Genomic DNA, 24779 nt, shown 5'->3' with positions numbered 1-24779 from the left:
TTTTTGGTTTTTTTTCCTTTTAAATTTAAAAACAATCCCCCCTACTTCTAAAGCCGAATCCTCAGGGCAGTTTAATGAATTCCATTTATCGTACCCAGTTCAAACCATACATATCCAACCATTAAAATTAATCTTTACATAATCATCCCACTTCCACCTTTTCCCATATCCACCTCCAGCCTTCCTTCCACAAAATCTGCCCACCCAGCTGGAAAATTTTGACCCGCTTCCTCCATGCCTGAAATTTCAGAGCTGTGTCTTGTCCTGTAAGCAGCACTTGCCTGTAAGCATGACTGTCCCATGAATGACACAGAGCATTTGCATTTGCTCTCAAGCTGCCTTTTGGACCCATTGCAAATCCATTTGATCTAGCGAGGATCACAAAGGCACCCAAACTAGACAGGAAAGCTTCAGGTTGGTTCTAGAACTGGGACAACTGTCTTTTGCAAGACTTCTCTGTGCTCCAGACTTCTCTGTGCTTCTCTTAACTTCTAAGCCAGAGGGATACCCCATTCTGAGATGGCCACACTTTGATGGTGTGCTGGCAGGTCCAGCTTCTTTGTACTAAGTTTGCATTGTCTTGTCTCATGCCCCTGTGCTGCTGGTTGCTCTCCCCTTAACTTGGTCTGCTTGAACGGTAAGAATTCATCTTTTTGGGAGCTTGGATACCAGCAGTTGGCTCCAGCAGAGACAGGAGACTTTGCTGGCAACAGTGGTTTCCCTATTGAGACTCCTTTTGATATGTACAGTGATACCTCTGGTTGCGAACCGTCCTCCTTGTGAACTCTTTGGGTTACGAGCTCCGCTAACCCAGAAGTAGCTGCTCCCGGAAGTGAACTTTGCCCTGGGGTGCGAGCAGAAATCGCGTGCTAGAAGCGCACGTGCAGCGGGAGGCCCCATTCGTGAAAGCACGCTTCAGGATAAGAATGGTTTCCGGTTACAAACGGACCTCCAGAACAAATTAAGTTCGTAACTGGAGGTACCACTGTACTGTAGGAGACAAAAGGGCCAGACATGACCAATAAGATCTGCAGGGTTGCCTCAGAGCTGTGGTGGATCCTATCGCTCCCCATCTGCCTCATATTTGCATGCCGAGCGGGCAGGGGCCAGATAGATACAGCTCTGATATTTCCATTCATCCCTATGAAATCTTGACAGGACGTTATGGCCTGCTTCGCGGCTCAAGAAGAAACCTTCAGGCACCTGGAGGAAATGAAGAATGTGAATGAAGAGTCCCTGGTCCGACTAAAAGAGGAGAGGGATGTATTGCAACGTGAACTTGAGCACACCAAGTACTCGGGAGAGGCACGGAAGGTGGGGTAAGTTGGTTCCTCCAGTTGTATCACTTAGCTTACAGGCAAGAGCACATGTTGGCGATCTGCCATGCAGAGAGTGTGCCCGTCTTTGCTTCCCGCCCCACCCACTTTGTAGGAGCACATGAGGGTTAGGAGCTGGGGGACTCAAGGGTTCTCTTCTGTGAACCACCCCACCCCCTCTCCCACCCCCAGGGCCCAGAACCTCATGAAGGAGTTACGTGCGCACCTGCAAAAAGAAGAGAAGAGGCGTGATGCAACCCGGGAAGAGCTGTCCAAGGTGAACAAGGTTCTGCTCAATGCCAAAACTGGAGTGGAGCATTTGGCCTCCAAAGTGCAGCACATCAAGCTGGTGAGTGCACAGCTGAGCATGTCCTGGCTCTACGGCAGCGTTTCTCAACCACTGTTCCGTGGCACACTAGTGTGCCGCGAGACGCTGGCTGGTGTGCCGCGACGTGCGGCGACTGGAAGGGCGATTTGCATTGTCACGTGCCTGGCGGCCGCCAATATAAAACACTGCCCCGCCAGAAAGCAATATTTCTCCTCCTCTTTCCCAAAGCTCAGTGCAAACGAGCCTGGCGGCCGCCAATACATAGCACTGACCCGCCGGAAAGCAATATTTGGCAAGTGTTTCTTACAGTCATAATTATAATATAGGGCGGCACAGAGTTAAATTTTTTAACTTTTTTATTGAGGCTCTCCACTGAGAAGGAGAGGAACAGAAGTTTTGGAGGAAGAAAGCAGGGGCTAATGGTTACAGCAGGAGCTGTGAGGCAGAACTCCTGGGTTCTGTTCACCTCACTCAAAGATATGCTTATAGTAGGGTAACTGGATTTTGCCCTTGTTCTCTCCCTGTGTGGCCCTGATCAAGTAGCTGTTCCAGCAAGTCCATAGGTTTCCCTGCTGTGCTCTGTTGGGCAGAAGCTAGTGAACATCTCTTCTTCTCCCTAGGAAGATAGCCGCTTTGCTTCTACCAAACTGAACGAGAAAGCCAGTGATTATGTCCTTGACCTCCTGGCCCAGACAGAGGAGAAGCTGCTGTTCCTTATGGATTCTCTCAAGGATCGAGACAAGAAGGAACTTCTCCAGAGAATTGAAGACATAGAGGTGGGTTCAGATAAGGTTGAGAGGGCCAGACTAGTTTGTCTTCTCAGTCACCTTTGTTGGGATTCTTCACAATGACATATTTCCCAATTCACCAGGCAAGTGATAATCCACATGGAATTATGGGGTTTAGCTTCCTTTGGGATAAGAGGGCACGGAGACCTGTGTTGTTGTTTTTCTATTTGCTTTATTTCCGAATATGCAAGCAGAGCATTTGGGGAGCAGACACCTAAAGCAGTCAGTGCAGTTGCTAATTCTGCCTCGGTTCTCCAAAGGGAGCAACTTGTGCTTCCCAGGCACAATCCTATTTCAGCTGAGCACGCTCTGCTCTATCCTTGCCCTGCCTAAATTCAGACTGGCTCCAAACTCTTTGCACTTCTCTTTAGCCCTCCATTTTCAAACTCTGCTAGGTTCTGAATTCTGAGAACATAAATTGCTCAGCCATTATGGCTGCATTCCAGTTATTAAGATTCTTCTATTTAATCCCCGACCCGATCAGGTGACACTTAGGCAAAGACAATACATTTCAAGTCAGGCCAGAATTGCTGGGCTACGAGGTCTGCTGGGCTTTGCCCTAATACACAAGGAAATGAGTTGCCCCTCCTTATTTCCCATGGTCCCAGTCTAACCTCTATCCTGTGTTGTTGCAGTTCCATTCTAAACTTGAGAGAAGGCTGCCTACCTACAATACGAGGGTCAAACTACCCACCTCACAGAAGCCAGACATGTATTATGGTGAGTCTCAGCAACAGGTATCCAAGTTTTCTAAAACATGGCCATTGGATGAAAGCTACATTGCACAGCAAGAGCCTTCCCTGAAGGCAAATTCTGTTGACTCCTGTCTACTTCTGTGCTCTGTAGCTTCTATAGCTGATAGTTTTGGGTTCCATGTACCGGGCTAACTTCTGCAGGTGGGTACAATGCAAAGCAATGCACAAGAAGCTTAGTGGACTGTGGCTGTGGACTGTTTGTCGTGTTAGCCGTGCCACAATTTCATGGGAGCATAGAATGTGTTTGTGGGCATAGAATTCAGCTTCCTGGATTTTTTAAAAAAGTTGTTTTGAAAAGAGAATTTGTAACTTGTGGGTGTGCAGGTCAGTTTTAATGCCTGCTAAAATTTCTGAAACCGGATAAATGGCTTAATGGGATTTTCAGCGGAGAGGGGAGATGAGCAAAATGATAATGTATTTTACAAAATGCTGGACGTTACACAAAACCAGAGTAAATATGCATGTTTGCATACTTTACAGATTTTTTTTAAAAAATCTGGAATTTGGACTACCTGGGCACAGAATTTCTCTCCTTCATTGCACAGAGTTCACGCAGCCCCTGTCGTAGCACACCGGGCTCTTTGGTAGTTTTAAGTTACAGGTTCTGTGTAGGTGGCAGCTGTGTAGCACAGGTCTTCTCTGCCTATGACATCATTGGCCTTGAACACATGGCTATGGGGCATTGGCACACCCTTTGTGATATCACAGGTATAGACAACTTAGCTTTCTTGGCCTTTGGGCTATGGGCTTTGTTGAGGGGCAGCCTTTCTCCGTGGCTGTGGACTTGGTTATGATGCTAGTCCCATGTCATAGTGCAGGAGCCTTAGCCTTGTGGCCTCCTGCATGATGATGATGATGATGATGATGATTTTATTTATTGAATTTATATACTGGTTGTCATGAAGGCCATGAAAGCTAGGGAAAGATTTTTGGCTGACAAGGAAAAGATTCCCCTATCGTCTTCATAATTTGTTTTTATTGTATTTTATTTTTATTTTATGGGCTGATGTTATTGTTAAGGCTACATGCAATAAATGTTAACATTATCACGTAGATATTTGTGTAAAGGCTTAGTTCTCACAATAAACTTTTGATTTGATTTGAATTTATATACCGCCCTATACCCGGAGGTCTCAGGGAGGTTCACAAAACAAAAACAAAATAGAAAACCACAAAATATATACTCAAAATAAAAACAATACCCCCCCAAAAAAACACACACACCAACCACAAGGTCATAGGATGTCAATCAAATCAACCACCTGGTTAAAAAGGAATGTTTTCGCCTGGTGCCTAAAGGTGTCTAATGAAGGCGCCAGGTGAACTTCCCTGGGGAGAGCATTCCACAGACGGGGAGCCACTGCAGGGGAGACCCGTTCTCGTGTTGCCACAAACTCTTTGGTCTCTTTGCAGATGAGGAGGAGAGCGGAGAGGATGATGCGGATGTGGTGACCCGTGCAGCCCTGAAGCGCCAGTCCCAGCAGATAATAGAATCGAAGACCAAACGCCGCACCCGCTACAGAAAGAAGGATGGGAAGCTGCATCCTATGTAGCCCCCACCCCATAACGTCCCCTGGTCCTGCAGTGCTCCAGAGTCCTTGGCTATTAAAGGTGCCTCCCAGCCACTGAGCCAGTCCCACACTTCACTCCCGCCAAGTCTGCAGGCCCCAGGAAAGGAGAAACATGACCGCTTTGTGGATCTGTTTCCCATGCCGGAAGAGAGCAGGCAGGGACCTACAGTGAGCTGCAGCCAGTGCGTAGCTCCTGCTCTCCCTGCCTTTCAGCTCTCACCTGTGTGAAAAGCATGGGGGTCTTCCATGGGTGGGGTGGGGTGGGGTGGCTTGGCCCTGGTGTTTGTCAGGAAGGATGCACCTAGCCCACCTCCCAGCTAATTCAGACTCTTTTTTCCAGAATCTCTCAACCCTGAGCAGAGATATTCCCCACCGTGCCCTTAGTTTGACTGATTTCCCCCCTTGCTCCAGCCACAATCACCCCCCCTGGTATATCTGGATGGAGGTTGGGGCTCAGAGTCGGTTACACTCTGGTTGCGGAATGGGGTTCCTATGTGCTGTGTTTGCTGTGTATGATGCAATAAACCCTGTTCAGGCTGAGTTGCCTCCTTGTCTGTGCTTTTGTCAGAGATGGGGTGGACTGTAAACAGAGATCAGGCTGGGATTGCAAAGGCTAAGGAAGCAGATGGTTGGGAGGCTAAGCTGTTCATAAGGTCAAGGGACCCCTGACCATTAGGTCCAGTTGTGACCGACTCTGGGGTTGCGGCGCTCATCTCGCATTATTGGCCGAGGAAGCCGGCGTATAGCTTCCAGGTGATGTGGCCAGCATGACAAAGCCGCTTCTGGCAAACCAGAGCAGCACAAGGAAACTGTTTACCTTCCCGCTGTCTGTAGCGGTTCCTATTTATTTACTTGCACTTTGCCGTGCTTTCGAACTGCTAGGTTGGCAGGAGCTGGGACCAAGCAACGGGAGCTCACCCCGTCGCAGGGATTCGAACCGCCGACCTTCTGATCAGCAAGCCCTAGGCTCAGTGGTTTAACCCACTGCGCCACCTGGGTCCCTTTGCGTCACCTGGGTTAGGGTTGGCTTTTTGGTGTAAATCTCCTGGATACAGGTTTTTTAAAAAGAAGCATAACCTGATTGGTTGATGTTAGCCAGACAGGTGTCCCTCAGCTTCTCTGCTGTCTGACCATCAGTGGTGATGCCAGATCCACAGTGTGTGGCTGTCATTTCAGACAACGACACCCACTGAAAAATGGTGAATTAAAGGACCAGAAACTGTATTCTGGGATCTCACGTATCTCTAATCCACATGGTGCACTCCTCCTAACTGGGCTTGCTCCAGGTTTGTTTGTATTGCAAACGAATAGAGAAGAGCAGGCAGCCTTCCTTGGTTGTTTAGATCCCGTGTTATGTATCCCTGATTGGCTGGGATGCTGCTGCGAAGGCTAAGAATTTCCCCATGGGGGGGGGAGAAAAGGCTCTGATAGAGCAGAGGTGGGGGGAGGGAGTGGGCTGCAACACCCTGAACAAAAATGCAGAAGGAGGTGGTAGTGGGTGTGCTCAGATAAAGTCGTGTGGTCTCATGGGCAACAGTTCAGCAACTGCTCCAGTAACTGATACCATATACATTTTCTTTGTACAGTATTTGTTTCTGTCCTGTGTGGCAGAATCATGCACTCGCAGAATCATAGAACTGTAGAGTTGGAAGGGACACCAACGGTCAACCCCCTGCAATGGAGGAATCTCAAGTACAGCATCCATGGCAGGTGGCCAGACAACCTCTGCTTAAAAACCTCAAATGAAGGAGAGTCCACAACCTCCCGAGGGAGTCCCTTTCCACTGTCAAATATCTCTGGTCAATTTTGATTTCTATTCTTCCTTTCAGTCTACAAAGACCCTTGGGTCTTCCATTAAAAACAAATCAGATTTATCCAATCACTCGGGATACTCGCCTTGCTCCATGGTAGCATGTCCCCACCCCCCCACCCCCTCTTCATTAAGGCTGCAATATTCACTCGGGCTGTGTGCATATTAGTGGCTTAAAACAAAGCAAGGGTGTTCCCCTCTACTGTGTTTCAAGTCACATTTGCAGGTGGCTGGACACGCCATAGAGGAGATGGGGGTGCCCACCTAGTGCACATTACCTGACTTGCAATTCCACCCTCCTCCCCAGCTCCTGTTCGAGGAATCTACCATCTGCACATGCACAGATGCTGTCTGAACTGAACACAGCTCAGCTTAACTGCATCTTGCATTTTCAAGTTGGATGGAAGGGGAGAAGGAATGAAGGAAGATGGTTTCTCAAGAAACTACAGGGTACCTATGGATTTTGGCTAATATCATGTGCACTTCAGACATCAGTGGTGGGAGCACACTGGAGCAATGTGTACAAAGCCTTCTTTACAAGCCCCAGTGAACTCGGTGGGACAAATTTGGAGTAGATTGCGCTGTAAATCGTTGTGGCTCTTCTTATTGACTCTCACTGACCTTCTCTTGGACACAGCAAATGTTCCCCATTGGCCAAGAGCAGGGAGGGAATAGGCAGGTGAAGTGCCTTGGTGAGTTGCTAAGCCACCAGCAGGTGTTCAGCTCATTTTACGACTCCTGTTTGCATTTTGTCATATTACAGTTTTATTGTCATGATGCCTATTCAGAAGCTGCCCTGGAAACACTCCTGGGCAGCATAGAATTGTGAAAAACAAATATTCTCTGCTTTCCGGGGACACAGATCAGCTGGCAACAAGGGAATGCCCGGGGTGGACTTTGGTAATCGTTTGTTATTTGACGAGGCCAAAATTTGGCACCCCCAAATGGGTCTTCACAGTTTTGCGCCCACTCAGCTCAGCATTCTGTGAGGGGTGGGGATCGGAAGCCCCCACACTGCCCTAAATCCAACACCCCAAAATGGCAAATGCACACACTCCCTGAAGACAGCCAGTTTAGCAAAGCAGCTGAGAAACTACTGTTGTAAGCAAGGAAGCCCTGGTTCAAATCTTGCCTCTGCCACAGGCAACCTAAATAGGTTTAGACAAGCAACTACTGGTACTCTCAGCTCTTCCCGTCAGCTACTGTGTGTGTGTGTGTGTGTGTGTGTGTGTGTGATACTTTGCAGGGTTTGTGTGAAAAATGCTTGCAATAACATCTGTAAATCCCAGCTAATATTCAAAAGCCCCACCACAGGAATAGTCAGCATTGCAGAACTACGGTTCCCACCTTGCCAAGTATTAAGAATTACTATCTAGAGTTCTGTGTAATATTGGATTGGACAAAATGAATATTGTTTATATATATGAGACAAATGAAGAACTGGAAGTTATTTACTTTCAGAATTTTATTTTTTCTGTCTCTTTCGGCCTATTTTCTACACTCTCTTTTTCTTTATTTCTCTCTTTTTCTACTCCCCCCCTTTTTCTTTCTTTCTTTATGTTCTTATTGTTATCTAGATCAAAGCCTTAGTTCAGTTAAACCAGGCAGAGGGTTTTCTCGGTAGTGGCGCCCTCCCTGTGGAACGCCCTCCCATCAGATGTCAAGGAAATAAACAACTCTGACTTTTAAAAGACATCTGAAGGCAGCCCTGTTTAGGGAAGTTTTTAATGTTTGATGTTTTATCATGTTTTTAATATTCTGTTGGGAGCTGCCCAGAGTAGCTGGGGAAACCCAGGCAGATGGGCGGGGTATACTGTAAATATATTATTATTATTATTATTATTATTATTATTATTATTATTATTATTATTATTATTTGACCTAATAAAACTTCCTAGGAAAAAGGGGAGGAGCCTTGTGTTAAGAAATGAAAAGTAAGTAGAAATGCTGAGGGAGGAGAGGAGGCGCTTTGGGAATCTTTCAAGAAACCTCTATTGCGTGGCTCCCTTGGGATTCTCCCCTCCATCCTTAAGATTCAAACGAAGAGGTCCCCGGCCGGGCACCAGGCGCAAGAAGCCAGCACTGCAAGGCTGCCGGATCCGGGCCGGGCCGGAGGAGATTTGCACGGCGGCTCCGCCTCCTGCTGCATCTGAGCTCGCTGGCAAACCGGACGGTTCCCGAGGAGGAGTCCCCAGCCCGGGCAGGAGCTCTCAGCCCCTCCTCGCAACAGGGCCGGGCCAGGCGCCTGCCCACATCGCCTGCCCCATGCAAAGCTCCGAGAGGGACCGGCCGAGGCTGCTGCTTCCGAGGAGACCCGACGAGGATGGGCAAAGCGGAGATTGCAATGGTAGGTAGGGAGGCGGGGCAGGGAGACGGGGGGGGGGTGCAAATGTACAAAAGAGAGCGGCTTGCTCCTGGAAGAAGAGGGAATTTTGTAAAGGGCACTTTTTCCCACTCCTGTGTGCAGAATTTCCTCCCTGCCCCCCCCCCAGCTCTTGAACCCAAGCCCTGCTGCATTCTCCTCCTTCGACTGTTCTCCAAATAGACACTCCCCCCCTCTTATCACGCTTTAATCGTCGGGGTTTAAAAGGCTGCCTGAGAAGCAGCCGATCCGCAAGGCAGCTAAGCCGTCGCAAAGTTCGCTTAAGGGAGCCAGGGGCGCGTGCCCGCGGGTTTTCGGGTTTTGCGGCGAGTTGGAGCTGATGAATGGGACTTTGCAGCGGAGGGAAGCCTCCAGGGGCTGCGACCTTAGACGGGAGGGGCTGCAAGACCCTACACCCATTGAAGTCAACGCGGCTTCCTCCCGGAAAAGCACAAATCTAGGACTGCTCTGGAAGTAACAGCAAAGGCTGGTACCCTCTCGCCATCCCCCCCCCAATGCAAACTGCAGAGAAAGTGTTGCACGGCGCAGCTGTGGCTCAGGGTGGGAGGGAGGGAGGGAGGGGTTTTATGTAGGGTTGTGGTGAGGTTCGGATATTGAAAGCGTCTCTCTATGACAGGGGTGGCCAACTCCCAAGAGACTGCGATCTACTCTCAGTGTTAAAAACTGGCAATGATTTACCCCCTTTTGGGGGCTCCAGGTCAAAGTTGTTGAACTTCTTTTAGGGAAGAGGAAGGCCCATTTTTTAGGGGTTCAGGTCTAAATTGTGTAGCTTTTTTTTAGGGAGGAGAAAAGCCAGTGATCTTCCAGTGATCTACCACAGACGTCCAGTGTGATCTACCAGTAGATCACGATCTACCTGTTGGACGTGCCTGCTCTATGAGAAACAGGAAAGTGCGTAGCATACGAACGAACTGAAAAGCAAAAGAACTAACTCCAGAGGCCAAGCTTCATCTAATCCCTTGCTCTCACATTCTTTTAATTCACACACACACACACAGCCCTGCTTCTCACGATGCTTCTCCTGTAGAGTGAAATTCAGGATCCGAATCCAGACCCTCCGCTGTTCATAACACCACCTCTTCACTGGAGATAGGCTAGACATGTGTATCTTTAAATAATGCAGAATAGGAAAAAGATATACAAAGAGGGAAACAATATTACTGCATGTTTAAAAAGAGGAACACATTTTGGGACTTTGCAGATGGATTTCTAAATATCCTAATATTTATAATATGGAATTCATACTTCTTATAAAGTTTGAAAACAGGATCCACAGCACATGCATGTGTACACACACACACACACACACATTGTGGCTTTGCGAAACGCTTAAAGCTAGTTGGCAATCATGCATTTTGTGCATCAATAATGTTGCTATTAGTCACTGATTTTGATATATTTATTATTTTCCTAGTTCAACTCTCTCAGTTATAAATGATGTTTCCAAGTTTTTAGTATTCAGTATTTATTTTAGTATTTAAAGGTAAAGGTAAAGGGACCCCTGACCATTAGCTCCAGTCGTGACCGACTCTGGGGTTGCGCGCTCATCTCGCATTATTGGCCAAGGGAGCCAGCGTACAGCTTCCAGGTCATGTGGCCAGGATGACAAAGCTGCTTCTGGCAAACCAGAGCAGCACATGGAAACGCTGTTTACCTTCCCGCTGTAGCGGTTCCTATTTATCTACTTGCATTTTGACGTGCTTTCGAACTGCTAGGTTGGCAGGAGCTGGGACCAAGCAACGGGAGCTCACCCCGTCACAGGGATTCGAACCGCCGACCTTCTGATCAGCAAGCCCTAGGCTCAGTGGTTTAACCACAGCGCCACCTGGGTCCCTATTTTAGTATTTAGTATTTATTTATTCCAAGTATTTCGTATTTATGATGTTTCCAAGTATAAATGATATTTCCAAGTATTCCAAGTATAGCCACAGTATTTAGGGGTGGGGAGAGATAAAGGGTGGGTTTTCTTTATTATTATAAGAAAGAGAGATGCCCCTTTTTCCCTTTTGTGCCCCTTCTAGTGAGAGCTGGTGAAGGGCACTTGTTGCTGCCTTTGCCTTCAGCCACTGGTACCTGGCACAGAGCAGTTCAGATGGTTGTGGTGTTACATTTCCACCTCTTGCAGGACCGGTCCGGTGGCTCTGCTGAGCAGGAAATGTCAAGGAAGGTCACAGGAACGAAGCTGGAGCAACTGGATGGGGTGCAGAGACCAAGCGGGCGGAATTCTTGTCCCCAGGCAGGGCTACTTTCATCCTTTAGCGCAGTCACGTCCGACTCCCAGGAAACGGCAGAACTAGCAGTGATTTGTTGAGCTTTTTTTTAGGGAGCCAAAGTTGTTGAGATTTATCAGGGGGTCCAAGAATCGACAAGGGGCATCCCATGATAAACCAGTAGATCACGATCGACCTGTTGCACATGCCTGCTTTAGTGGGTCTCCCCCATCTTACCTTACCTGGATAGAAGGGGGTTCAGCTTGGTGGCAGGGCATGGAACTCCTCGATTCCACTCTGAGTCCAGAATCCAGATATCATCACTCCAGGAGAGGAAGAGTATTTTTCTCCTGTGTACAGACAACATTGGTAGCATGATTGCAGTCGCCTATGTGCTTTTCTAAGCCCACAGCAGCAAGCATTAAGGATAATGTTTCAGGTAAAGCTTCTGACAGGCAGTGGGGAAAGGTGCTATGTCAGGTTGCTATTAAAGCAGTGATGTCGAACCTATGACACGCGTGTCATACGTGACACACAGAGCCCTCACTGCCCCATCGGCCCATCGCACTGTTGTTGTTGTTGGTTCCCCCCATTTGTTTTCCCGCTCCTCCTACAGCTTGCCTCCGCTAGAGCTTGTCTCCACTGTTGCTGGTAGCAAGAGACTGGTTTTTTAACCCTTTCTGTGCTGGTTTTTTTTGCGCTTTGGCAGACTATGTCGGTGCTGAGTGTTAGTTCCAGCGAAGGTATTATTCGTCTTTTATTTCTGTTCTCTTTCCCCCTCCCCCCAAAAAAGCGCAGCAGCTTTGGGGCATCCTCCCCCTAAAAGCAAAGCAACCTTTGCACCCCCCAAAAAACCTCCAAAAATTTGGCTAGCAGCTCCCCCCCAAAAGCTCAACAACTCTGGGCACTTTGTGATAAATAAGGGGTTTTTGGTTTGGTTTGCTTAAATAATTAGTTTTTGGTTTATTAAATACAGTTATATGTTACAATTATACATTTTTGTTATTTAAACTATAAATATCACGAAATTATGGTTTTTTTCTCGAAGTGACACACCACCCGAGTTATGCTCGGTTTTTTGGCGAATATTGACACACCAAGCTCAAAAGGTTGCCCATCACTGTGTTAAAGAAAGCAAAACAAAAGCACAAGAGCAAGGACAGAAAAAGAGGCCGCTCCATAGGCACAAATTCAGGGAGTGAATCCTAGGAGCAAAGCCATTGAGCACAACCCAGTGGACAGTTTCCCCCTGGAAACCCCATTGAAGTGACGTGGAAGAGCACAGCCCTGCAGAGTCTTTAAATATATTCAGATATTTTGGAAAAATCAATCAGTAATCAGACACTGCTGAAATTGTAACCATTTTTGCTGCTTTTATTAAAGAAGTGGATTCTCAAGTTCTGTAGTAGACGGGTGACTGTTTTTAAGCCAACTGACATTTCCCCCCCCCAAAAAAACTCTTAAGATACTCAATCAAAAAAATAAATTTCAAAACCAAAGGGCTAACTTTGTATAAGGCAATATTAACATATAATTGGTTTCCTGTACTCTGGCTGAGACTATTAATAAAAATAATCAATCATTAAAAAAAAAAACCAAATTTGGGGAAGAACCTTTCTCCCAGCTCAAATTTGCATGCAACACCCTCCAACCAGCCTAGATTTGTGCAATATTGATTGAAACATTTCTCCCTCGGTAGTGTTTAAATATTTTAAGAGAGTAAGATGCAATCCTAAACACACTTATTAGGGAGTATATCCCACTGAACTACAAAGTAATTGTGAATGGAACTGGGCTGGAAAAGTACTAAATGTAGCTTACCATAGATTTATTTTTCAAATGCCTCAAATTTGAAAGTGCTAAAAATGAAACTGTGGTTATGAATTTAAGTGATTTAAATTTTTTATCTGAAATTGCATTTCAGCTCTAGTTTCTTTCCTAGCTGCACTGGACATATTTCAAAGGAGGGGAGAAAATATGTAGCTTTCCAGCTATGATGGCACCAAAAAGATAGGATAGAACAGGGTCCCCAAACTACGGCCCGGGGGCCGGATGCGGCCCAATTGGCCTGCCAATCCGGCCCGCAACGACGCCCGCCGCTGCCCGCTCTTACGGCGCGCAGCGTGGCAGTGCTCTTCCGGGTCAGGAAAAAAGTGCCGAAAATCCTTTGTGCGCATGCGTATGGGCCTCTCCCGACCCGGAAGAGGTCATTTCTGGTGCACTTCCGGGTCGGGGGAGGCCCATACGCATGCGCACAACGGATTTTCGGCGCTTTTTCTACCTTGGAAGTGCGCCGCCGCGCCAGTAAGCGCCCCCGTCCTCCGGCCCGCCGCGCGGTCGGCGCGGTGGGAACCGGCCCAAACGCCGGTAAGTCTGGGGACCCCTGATAGAATAAAATGGGGGGGCACACAGAAAGGGCAAAGAGCAGTGAGGGGAGGGCAGTAAATATATGAAAAGTGCCTTTGCTTCAAGGGGCCAGCAATAGGTGGACAGATGGGGGCAAGTTACTCAGATAGGAGTCCCTCTCCTCACTTCCTCTGATACCCCTTGTGCTATTAAGGATCATAAGCGGGTAAAAAAAAAAGACCCAACAGATTTCATATGGCATAAGCTTTTGCGGACTAGAATCCATTTCATCAGATGTATGAGGTGTCACCCTTATAAAGTGTATATTCACATGGGTGCAGAGGGGGAAATGGAAAGCTTACGATGGGGCTAAATGATCGAGAAATGCCAAAAGTACAGTGTGCAACGATTGCAGCTTAAAATGTATGCAAAACAAGCACCATGACCATTCACAACAGCAGTAACCCGTGATGCCAACACAAGTTTCTTAGCAGTGTTAAATCAGGGCCAGACTAAAAGTGACTTGCTCAGGGGTAGGCAACCTAAGGCCCATGGGCCAGATGCGGCCCAATCGCCTTCTCAATCCGGCCCACGGACGGTCCGGGAATCAGCGTGTTTTTACATGAGTAGAATGTGTCCTTTTATTTAAAATGCATCTCTGGGTTTTTTGTGGGGCCTGACTGGCGTTTTACATGAGTAGAATGTGTGCTGGACCGGCCCACAGCTGAAAAAGGTTGCTGACCCCTGTTGTAGCGGATCTTTGTTTTGCAAATACAGTGGTACCTCGGTTTAAGTACGCAATTGGTTCCGGAAGTCTGTACTTAACCTGACGCGTATTTAACCTGAAGCGAACTTTCCCATTGAAAGTAATGGAAAGTGGATTAATCCATTCCAGACGTTCCGCGGAGTACTTAAACTGAAAGTACTCAAACCGAAGCGTACTTAAACCGAGGTATGACTAGGTGGCAAGAGCTGGGTAGCCCCAGCCAGAATAGCAGCTCCCTGCAGCTACACTGTGTGTGGTTGGTTTAGGCCAGGGTCCGCAAAGTTTACTTTGCCTGGGCTGGTTCACACCAGCGGAGATCCCTCCGTGGGCTGGATTGTGCACGCGCATAAACGTGAGCGCCTGCAATTTCCAGCGTGTGCGTCTGCACAGACACGATTTCCAGCATTTGTGCCTGCGCAGACGCGATTTCCAGCGCCACGGAAGCGAGTCCCCATGTCGTGCTGTGCCAGTTTAGCACAGCATGCGGAAACTCGCCAAACAGGCAGCTCGGTTTGGGGGCGGCTCGTGAGCCAGCTAAATGACCCCTGTGGGCCACTTGTGGCCCACGGGCCTTAGGTTGCCTACCCCTGGTTTAGGCTGGCCTTTCATGCTGAGGGTTGAGTTGGGAAAGGACGGGTAATCAAAGTGAAGGAGACGAAGCCTTCTTCTCTTTGACTGACTGTTGAACCTTGGTCAATTAATAACGGCCTTGAGTTCGCAAGCACCACCCGTGACACCAGCAGCCTATGGAAAGGTGAAAACATTGCAGAAACCCAGACAGTGCCCTCTCTCTGAGCCACTGAGTATGATGCCTGAATCAGTGTGATAAACAATAATGGCCATACTTGCTGGCTCAGCACTAAATAGGAATCAGGACAGAGGTATGCCCCTCTTCCATGCGTAAGTCTCTTTTCTCACCCCCAGAAATCTCCTGTGCAGCTGTGCCCTGAGTCTTTTCATTTGTTTTGGAGATGGAAAAGAAAACCTACCAGTCTTCCTTCTCTGATAGTGATACACACCTACCGGGGATCTCTCTCTCTCTCTCTCTCTCTCTCTCTCTCTCTCTCTCTCTCTCTCTCTCTCTCTCTCTCTCTCTCTCTCTCTCTCTTAAACCATTAGACTCCATTCCCTTGCGTACTTTGCTCAAGTTTATTTGTTATTTATTTTCAAAACGTATACCCCAGGTTTCCATATTGGGTGTTCAAAGCAGCTAATACTAACAAAACAACATAAATGCCACACCGTACAACAAAATAAGACCAGGGCCAGCTCAATATATTTTGCTGCCTGAGGCAAGATGGCACCTCTTGCAATTCCATGCGCGGGAATGTGACTAGACTGGCTGTTGAATAGTACTTCAGTTCTGGCTGCCATCATCACACCTGGGGCTAGTTTAGGGGGTACAAGAACAACCACATGGTACACACAGCTCCAGCGTCTCACTACTGCTCTCTGCTCCCCAACATCTACTGGTGGAAGCCTCCCTTTACCTTACAGTAACATTTTCCTGGCTCCCAGCTCAACTCTATCCAGCTCAGTTTAGACCTTGCTCTACACCAGGCACGTCCAACAGGTTGATCATGATCTACCGGTAGATCACTGGACGTCTGTGGTAGATCACTGGTAGATTGCTGGCTCCCCCCAAAGAAGCTCAACAAGTTTGGCTCCCCTAAAAAAAGATCAACATTTTTGCCCTGCATGCCAAAAAAAAAGCATGGCTTTCCCCCTCCCTAAAAAAGGTCAACAACCTTGACCTGAACTCCTAAAAAAGGGGGTAGATCACTGCCGGTTTTTAACTCTGTGAGTAGATCGCAGTCTCTTGGGAGTTGGCCATCCCTGCTCTACACCACTGGTCCTCAATTAGCTAAGTACTGCAGACCCCCTGTTTTTCAGGAGCCAAGCCCTGGACCCCCTACTTTTGAAAATTTTGATATCTCTAACATAGCTTTTGATACAGGTAGGTAGCCGTGTTGGTCTGACGTAGTCGAAACAAAAAATAATAATAAAATCCTTCCAGTAGCACCTTAGAGACCAACTAAGTTTGTCATAGGTATGAGCTTTCGTGTGCATGCACACTTCTTCAGATACACTGAAACAGATGTCACCAGACCCTTATGTATAGTCAGAGGGTGGGGAGGGGTATTACTCAGAAGGGTGGTGGGAATGGGTGATTGGCTGATAGGAGTAGTAAACCTGTTGACGACTGTTAACGACTGCAATTGGTCTTGCAGGAAAAAGCAAGGGGTGAGATGGCTAAAGACTAAGGAAAGCTTTATCATGTATAATGAGATAAGGATCCAATGTCTTTATTCAGACCAGGTCTCTCCATGGTTTTAAGCTTGGTAATGAGTTGCAATTCAGCAACTTCTCTTTCCAGTCTGTTTCTGAAATTTTTCTGTAATAAGACAGCTACTTTGAGATCTTGTATAGAATGTCCTTGGAGGCTGAAGTGTTCTCCTACTGGTTTCTCTGTCTTGTGATTCCTGATATCCGATTTATGTCCATTTATCCTTTGGCGTAGAGTTTGGCGTAGGGTCTGGTGACTTCTCTTTCAGTGTATCTGAAGAAGTGTGCATGCACACGAAAGCTCACACCAATGACAAACTTAGTTGGTCTCTAAGGTGCTGCTGGAAGGAATAGCTTTTGATATGTGAATGGTGCCACGGCCCCACCTAGGTAGGTTATATGGACCGCCTGGGTTCCGCAGACCACCAATTGGGAACTCCTGCTCTACATTGCTGTATGCATATGGTTCCAAGAAACCAAAAAGCTGTGTCTTAGTTCTGCTCCTGTTTCTTCTCTGCCTTTCCCCAGACACCCCTTCAGCAGTGGGGTGAAGAGGCAGAAGATGGGGCCATCTACAGCATCGTCCTTCACCGAGTGAGGGCAGAGCCCATCGCCAACAGATCCCGTCAGCTGGTATGTGGCAGCTTCCCTTATAGGAAATACTGGATCCCTCCTTCTATGCTAAACTGGTTTTTATTATTGGACAGCAGAGGGGACACATGCGCGGAAAGTCATGTCTGCCTCATGTGTGCAAGCATGACAGGGAGTTCTCCTCTCTTTCCCTTGCTCCATCTGGTCCGGAGGCTGAGACCCTACCTGCCCGCGGACTGTCTCGCCAGAGTGGTGCATGCTCTAGTTATCTCCTGCTTGGACTACTGCAATGCACTCTACGTGGGGCTGCCTTTGAAGGTGACCCAGAAACTACAACTAATCCAGAACGCGGCAGCTGGACTGGTGACTGGGAGCGGCCGCCGAGACTACATAACACCGATCCTGAAAGACCTACATTGGGTCCCAGTACGTTTCCGAGCACAATTCAAAGTTTTGGCGCAGACCTTTAAAGCCCTAAACAGCCTCGGTCCAGTATACAGTACTTGAAGGAGCGTCTCCACCTCCATCATTCACTGAGGTCCAGCTCTGAGGGCCTTCTGCTGGTTCCCTCACTGCGAGAAGTGAGGTTACAGGGAACCAGGCAGAGGACCTTCTCAGTAGTGGCACCCGCCCTGTGGAACGCCCTCCCATCAGATGTCAAGGAAATAAACAACTATATGACTTTTAGAAGACACCTGAAGGCAGCCCTCTTTAGGGAAGTTTTTAATGTTTGATGTTTTATCGTGTTTTTAATGTTCTGTTGGGAGCCACCCAGAGTGACTGGGGAAACCTGCCCAGCTGGGCGGGGTATAAATAGTAAATTATTATTATTGCAAATTTGTTTCAGAGGCCTGACTTAGACAGAATGTTTGTTTAGCCATGAGATTATATTAGAGAACTATTAACTTATGTTCGCCAGTTCTACGTTGACCTCAGAACGTTGCTTAACAAATACAGAAGCAGTATGTTTAGGTTGCTCAATAGATATTTAAGCACATTCCAATTAGTGTTTTTTTTTTAAAAAATAATAATTTGATGGTGGAAGAGTGCCATGGATAAGTAACTCGCAAGCAGCAACCAAGATTTTTTCAGAAGTGATGGGAATCATTGGAATCTCCTGTATCAAAGGCAAGATAACTCCACAAGTATCAGATTTTCCATGTTAACTAATCTGATTTTTCACAAATAGGGTTTTTTTTTAACTGTGCAGTTCTTACTGAAGGGCAGTGGCAACTCTACCTTGTGTATTAGACAACGATAAGCACCTCTTCAATAGGTACTGTTGGAAGATTCCCCTGTGTGTCAGCTATGTGAGTTTCCCCCACCTCATCGTGCCTGTCCCTTTTCCAACAGGATGTCCCCGGCACACCAGAATGTCCCTTTGTACAGTACCGCACGTTGAAGAAGCGCCTGTTGCGGGCTGCTACACTCCCCAGGCTGGTGGAGTGGCTGGTGTCTGCCAATGTGGAGGGTGACCTTGGCTACGTGCCCAGCTTCCTGGCCACCTACCGGGCCTTCGCCAACCCTGCGCAGGTGCTGGAGCTGCTGCTGCCACGGGGACCGGACAAGTGAGGCACGGGGGTAGGAGGTGGGTGGTTTGGGCAGGAGGAAAATGCCGGACAATGTGTGCTCCAGAATAAGGAAGCTGGAGAAGGGCTGTTTCTTGATTCTAGCAGTGCGGTAAATTGGGGTGGGAAAAGCAATTCTAAACTGGCAGGGTATCAGAGAGATGCCCGCCTTGCTTTTCGCCCTGTAGACGTGTATGTTCAGGGCGAAATTATTTGTTTCATGCAAATAAGTGTTCTTTGGGAAAGGGAATATACTGTATAGACATGGGTGCAGTAGTATGGGAAGGTGATATCGTCATTGAAATTCTACTCAATATTGATCCAGAGCAGAACTCCCAACATATAGTTAGCTTAGCAGAGTGAAAATCCAATTAGCAGTGGTCACAAATCCAATATATCCAGGATTGGCACTGTCCATAAGAAATCCAGTTGCAGCAGACTTGATTTAAACTTACAATAACGTATAATAAGTCTAAACCTTAACACTAAGTATACTATGTACACAACACCACACCAGAAGGAAAAGAGATAGAAAGCGAAAGTGAAACCCAGGCTCCTTCTAGCCCAGTGATGGCCGAACTTGGCCCTCCAGCTGTTTTGGGACTACAACTCCCATTATCCCTAGCTAACAGGACCAGTGGTCAGGGATGATGGGAATTGTATTCCCAAAACAGCTGGAGGGCCAAGTTTGGCCATCACTGTCTAGCCTATTTTTATAGTCTGCATGACCTTGACAGAAGAGATAACAGAACCAGTTTAAGCCAGCTGTGCTCTGCTTCTCTCTGAAGGAATAACCCAAACATCATGAACCTCTGCTTGTTTCTTTCACACAGAGAAGCTTCCAGAACCCTCTTAAATTCAGTAGAATAGGAAAGATCTCTACACATCAGATCAATACTTTCTGTACTAAGAAATGCAGACTGACGGATATAGGCAGTGCTTCCCCCCCCCTCAAAAAATGTTTAGGGGTACTCTCATTTTGACTCAAGAAAACCACCATTTTATAGTTCAAATTTGGAAAAATAAAGACAAATAAATGGACAAAAGTACAAAGATTCACAACATGTTTAGGTGTATGCGTACCCCCAGAAAAAGAAGCACTGGATATAGGAAGAAAATACAGTGGAGCCTAGGTTGTTGAATGTAATCCGTTCCGGAAGACTGTTCGACTTCCGAAATGTTTGACAACTGGGGCCAAATGGGCGGTCGGAGAATTCAGTTGAAAAAATTGAGAAACGTGCCTCGGAAGCCATTCGACTTCCGAGGTGTATTCGAAAACGGAAGCAATTACTTCTGGGTTTTCAGCATTTGGGTTCCAATACATTCGGCTTCCGAGATGCTCGAAAACTGAGGTTCCACTGTACAGGCAGTGACGGTTTTAGGTGTGTCTAATATGTGTGCAACTGAGCACACGGGCATCGTGCCGAACCCAGGAATGACCCCCCAAAAGGGGGTTTCAAATGTATGTGATTTCACTTAAGCGCACGGTGCCTTGGAACGTGGCCTCTGCACAAAGAGGGAGTTGTCTGCAATGAGATGCCTGATGGGCAGTGAAGCTTGGTGAAGTCCGAGCAGCATAATCTGGCAGGACGCTTAAGGAGGGGGCACCCTCAGGAAGAAATCCTGGTGAAGGCAGCATGGAGTCATCCACCCGTAGAGTTGGAAGGGACCTCCAGGGGTCCTCTAGTCCAACCCCCTGCAGTGCAGGAATCTCAACTCAAGCATCCAGGACAGATGGCTATCCAACCTCTGCTTAAGGACTTCCGAGGGAGTCCGTTCTGCTGTTGAACAGCAGGCAGCTTATTCGGGACAGGAGAGGTTAGGGCAGGGGTCAGCAAACTTTTTCAGCAGGGGGCCGGTCCACTGTCCCTCAGACCTTGTTTGGGGCCGGACTATGATTTGGGGGGGAAAAATGGGGACCCCTGGGTTAGGGGCACCGGGGGAGGGGGGGAGAGACAGGGGTCAGCAACCTTTTTCAGCCATGGGCCGGTCCGCTGTCCTTCAGACCTTGTGGTGGGCCAGACTATATATATATTTTGGGGGGAAATGAACGAATTCCTATGCCCCACAATTAACCCAGAGATGCATTTTAAATAAAAGGAGACATTCTACTCATTTAAAAACACGCTGATTCCTGGACCGTCTGTGGGCCGGATTGAGAAGGCGATTAGGCCGCATCCAGCCCCCGGGCCTTAGGTTGCTTACCCCTGGATAAGAGACTAAGCAGTCTGTGAGTATACGTATGTGTATGGTTGGTGCCTGACTCTGTTTCCCTTCCGGTTGCAGGGCAGTGCTGCACGTATTGGAACTCTGGCTGCAGCATCACCCTGGAGATTTCTGGGAGCCCCCCCAGCACCCCAGCCTGCAGAGAACCTTGAGCTTCTTGCGCCAATCTGCTCGTGACTCCCCAGCGTGTACTCTGGCAGAGGGGCTGTGGCAGTCCCACAAAGACGACGAGGAGCAGCACAGGAGGGCAGGTGCAGCTGAGGCAGACGGTAAGGATCTCTCTCGCCCTGGGGGCACAAGGGCCGAGAGCAACCGACCTCCCAAAGTTTGTGGCTCAGGTCCAGCCCCCGTCCCCACCTGTGACCTCAGCTCCTCAGCCACATGCAATTGTCCTCAGGGCCATCCTATTCAGCCTATTCGATGGCATGTCTGCATAATAATTATAATCATAATAATAATGATAATAATAATAATAATTTATTTATACCCTGCCCATCTGGCTGGGTTTCCCCAGCCACTCTGGGCGGCTTCCAACAAAACATTAAAATACAGTGGTACCTTGACTTACGAAGGTGATCCGTTCCGCGGCTCTCTTCGTAAGTCGAAACCTTTGGATGTCGAAACGTCCATTTTGTGCATGCGCGAAGCGCGAATTTGCGCTTTGCACATGCGCAGAGAAAATACTTGCAGGTTAGCCGACTTCATAAGTAAAAACCTTCGTAAGTCGAGGCATTCAGATGTCGAGGTACCACTGTACAACAGTCTATTAAACATTAAATGCTTCCCTAAACAGGGCTGCCTTCAGATGTCTTCTGAATGTCAGGTAGTTATTTATCTCTTTGACATCTGATGGGAGGGCATTCCACAGGGTGGGCGCCACTACCGAAAGGCCCTCTGCCTGGTTCCCTGTAGCTTTGCTTCTCGTAGGGAGGGAATCGCCAGAAGGCCCTCGGCGCTGGACCTCAGTGTCCGGGCAGAACGATGGGGAAGGAGACGCTCCTTCAGGTATACTGGCCCCCGGGCCTTAGTTTGCCTACCCATGCCCAAGAGGGATGCTCCAAATATTGTCACGTTCCTTAGGATAGCTTGCTCCATTGGGTTTAATATCTTCTGAACATAATATAATAATAATAATAATAATAATAATAATAATAATAATAATAATTTATTATTTATACTCCGCCCATCTGGCGGGGTTCCCCCAGCCACTCTGGGCGGCTTCCAACAAAATATTAAAATACAGAAATCCATCAAACATTAAAAGCTTCCCTAAACAGGGCTGTCTTAAGATGCCTTCTAAAGGTCTGGTAATTGTTATTCTCTTTGACCTCTGGTGGGAGGGCATTCCACAGGGTGGGCGCCACTACCGAGAAGGCCCTCTGCCTGGTTCCCTGTAACTTGGCTTCTCGTAGCGAGGGAACCGCCAGAAGGCCCTCGGCGCTGGATCTCAGTGTCCGGGTAGAACGATGGGGAAGGAGATGCTCCTTCAGGTATACTGGACCGAGGCCGTTTAGGGCTTTAAAGGTCAGCACCAACACTTTGAATTGTGCTCGGAAACGTACTGGGAGCCAATGTAGGTCTTTCAGGACCGGTGTTATGTGGTCTCGGCGGCCACTCCCAGTCACCAGTCTAGCTGCCGCATTCTGGATTAATTGCAGTTTCCGGGTCACCTTCAAAGGTAGCCCCACGTAGAGCGCATTGCAGTAGTCCAAGCGGGAGATAACCAGAGCATGCACTACTCTGGTGAGACAGTCCGCGGGCAGGTAGGGTCTCAGCCTGCGTACCAGATGGAGCTGATAAACAGCTGCCCAGAAGATGTTGTATTGTGTCTTCAATATTTTGTTGAGAGATGCCCAGAGTTGCTGGGGCAACGCAGTCAGATGAGTGGCATATTAATATTAATAATAATAATAATAATAATATAGTTATTGTTGTTGTCATCAGAATTTTCTGCATGCATTGGATCATGCCTCCCCTTGATAATGTGGTATTTATAGACTTTTTCGGGAGGGCAAGGATGTTTCGTAGGCCACACCAGATTTTGCTGCAGGTTCTGAAATCTGTCAGTGATACACTTTCTGGTACGGATTTGATTGTAGAAGCAAGACAAGCAGTCACCTGGCAGGGGGATGATCTCTTTAGGGGCACCGAGGGGCACCTAAGGATCTCTTGCAATTCTGGGACTCAGCACTCAGAGGATGCAAAGCTAGCACATGTCGTATGAGTTGTCCCTGAATTCTGCAAAACGTTTTAGGAGATCCTGGGGGAAGCACATCTCTTGGTCCAGTGAAAGGACCTCCTTGCACACAAGTGTGTGGCCCTCTTCTTCCTTTGTCAGGGTTGGGCTTGCCTTGCGCACAGTCAATCAAGTGGCCCTTGTCTCACTGCCCTGCAGGAGGGGAGCCCACAGGGATGGGGCTGCCACAGGTGATCGGAGAAGCAGCTGGGACAGGTGACCGCGAGGAGACACCAGCCCTCCTTTCCTTCTCGGTGGATGAAGTAGCTGAGCAGCTGACCCTGATTGATGCAGTGAGTAAGAGGGGTCAGGGACGGCAAATAGCTTTGGGAAGAAGAAAACAGCATTAATGGGGGTGGGGGGTGGCTCTCAGGCTCTTGAATTTTATTTCCAGCTGGGGGGGGGATTTGATTTAAATCAAATCAATTTAAATCACTAGTCATCAATACTTTATTTAAATCATTTTTTTAAAGCAGAAAGACTCATTCTTGCTGGTATAATCTTAATTTTGGCAACCAGATGAAGGTTTCATTTTTGGAATAATAAATGTTCAGAGTAGTTTTTACAGTTATATCAAAAATTACTGACTTAGTTATACTATTAGAAATACATAGACAGATGCTTATGAAATGATTGTGAGGTTTAATAAGTTAACTGTTTATATTTGGACAACTTTTCTGCTGTACTTTATTGGAAGGAGAAATATCATCATTTCCTTAATAACAATTCAAACAATTTATTTAACTAAAACAATAACATTATAGCATATGTATCCATGTTTGTTAACTGATGCAGTTAAACAATTAAAAAAAGCAACTTAGACTGAGTTTTAGCACACGTGAAAAACTTAAAACAAATCCTTATTTCCTGATGAATAGCCTTTGGACTATAATGTAACTTAAATAGAAAACTATCTTTAGAAAGATTTTTCCTCCAAAAGCATTTTATTTTAAAAAAATCCAATTTAAATCAAAAGAATCCGATTTTAAAAATTTTAAAATTCCAATTTAAAATTTTAAAATCTGATATATATATCAGATATATATATATATATATATATATATATATATATATATATATATATTGATTTTCATCCACCCTGTTTCCAGCTATAGGAGTTGAAAGGTAATGGCTCAGAGAGGTGGGTGATAGAAGCCAGGAGTCTGTGACTTAGATCTAGACTTAGTTCTGCTAAGAACAAACCCATTGTAGTCAATGGGATTTCAGTCACAACTAAATATGTCTACATCTGGATTCCACACTCTGCCCTTTCCGAAGCCATGCCATTTGTTATTGGTCTCTGGTGAAAGGAAACAGTGACTGGGTCAGCCTTTATGGTTCAATGTTGTGCAAAAATATATCACCAAAGCAACTACTCCAGAGAAAGGAGTGTGGAGAAGCAAACAAATACATCACAGAAATAAATCACAGAAGAAGTCTTTTTTCTTTCAGTCTTTTTCTTAATAATAATAATAATAATTTATTTATACCCCGCCCATCTGGCCGGGTTTCCCTAGCCACTCTGGGCGGCTCCCAACAGAATATTAAAAATACAATAAAACATCAAACATTAAAAACTTCTGAATACAGGGCTGCCTT

At 47.1% G+C, this 24779-nt stretch overlaps 2 protein-coding genes across 8 annotated transcripts in view; both read left to right on the top strand.

Moving 5' to 3' along the window:
* Positions 1 to 5417, top strand: part of ODAD3 (outer dynein arm docking complex subunit 3) — a 32581-nt gene extending 27164 nt beyond the window's left edge. The window contains exons 8-12 of one of the 3 annotated variants that reach the window (XM_035140837.2): positions 1159 to 1319; positions 1509 to 1665; positions 2265 to 2420; positions 3068 to 3152; positions 4601 to 5417. In XM_035140837.2, coding sequence (XP_034996728.2) covers positions 1159 to 1319; positions 1509 to 1665; positions 2265 to 2420; positions 3068 to 3152; positions 4601 to 4740 — 699 coding nt within the window. In that variant the 3' untranslated portion in view covers positions 4741 to 5417. Of the gene's footprint in view, positions 1 to 1158; positions 1320 to 1508; positions 1666 to 2264; positions 2421 to 3067; positions 3153 to 4600 lie in introns of those variants that run through there. The other 2 variants (XM_035140838.2, XM_060269004.1) reach the window with 2 other exon arrangements.
* Positions 5418 to 8566: 3149 nt separating this feature from the next.
* RGL3 (ral guanine nucleotide dissociation stimulator like 3) overlaps positions 8567 to 24779 on the top strand; it is a 39468-nt gene continuing 23255 nt past the window's right edge. For 2 of the 5 annotated variants that reach the window (XM_060268686.1, XM_060268685.1), the window contains exons 1-4: positions 17209 to 17576; positions 18504 to 18718; positions 21005 to 21213; positions 23340 to 23473. In XM_060268686.1, coding sequence (XP_060124669.1) covers positions 17238 to 17576; positions 18504 to 18718; positions 21005 to 21213; positions 23340 to 23473 — 897 coding nt within the window. In that variant the 5' untranslated portion in view covers positions 17209 to 17237. The other 3 variants (XM_035141290.2, XM_060268687.1, XM_060268688.1) reach the window with 3 other exon arrangements.

The sequence above is a fragment of the Zootoca vivipara genome, chromosome 16, assembly GCF_963506605.1.
Source record: "Zootoca vivipara chromosome 16, rZooViv1.1, whole genome shotgun sequence".
Lineage (NCBI taxonomy): Eukaryota > Metazoa > Chordata > Lepidosauria > Squamata > Lacertidae > Zootoca > Zootoca vivipara.
The sequence above is the reverse complement of the archived record's forward strand: the minus strand, read 5'-3'. Positions and strand labels throughout refer to the sequence as shown.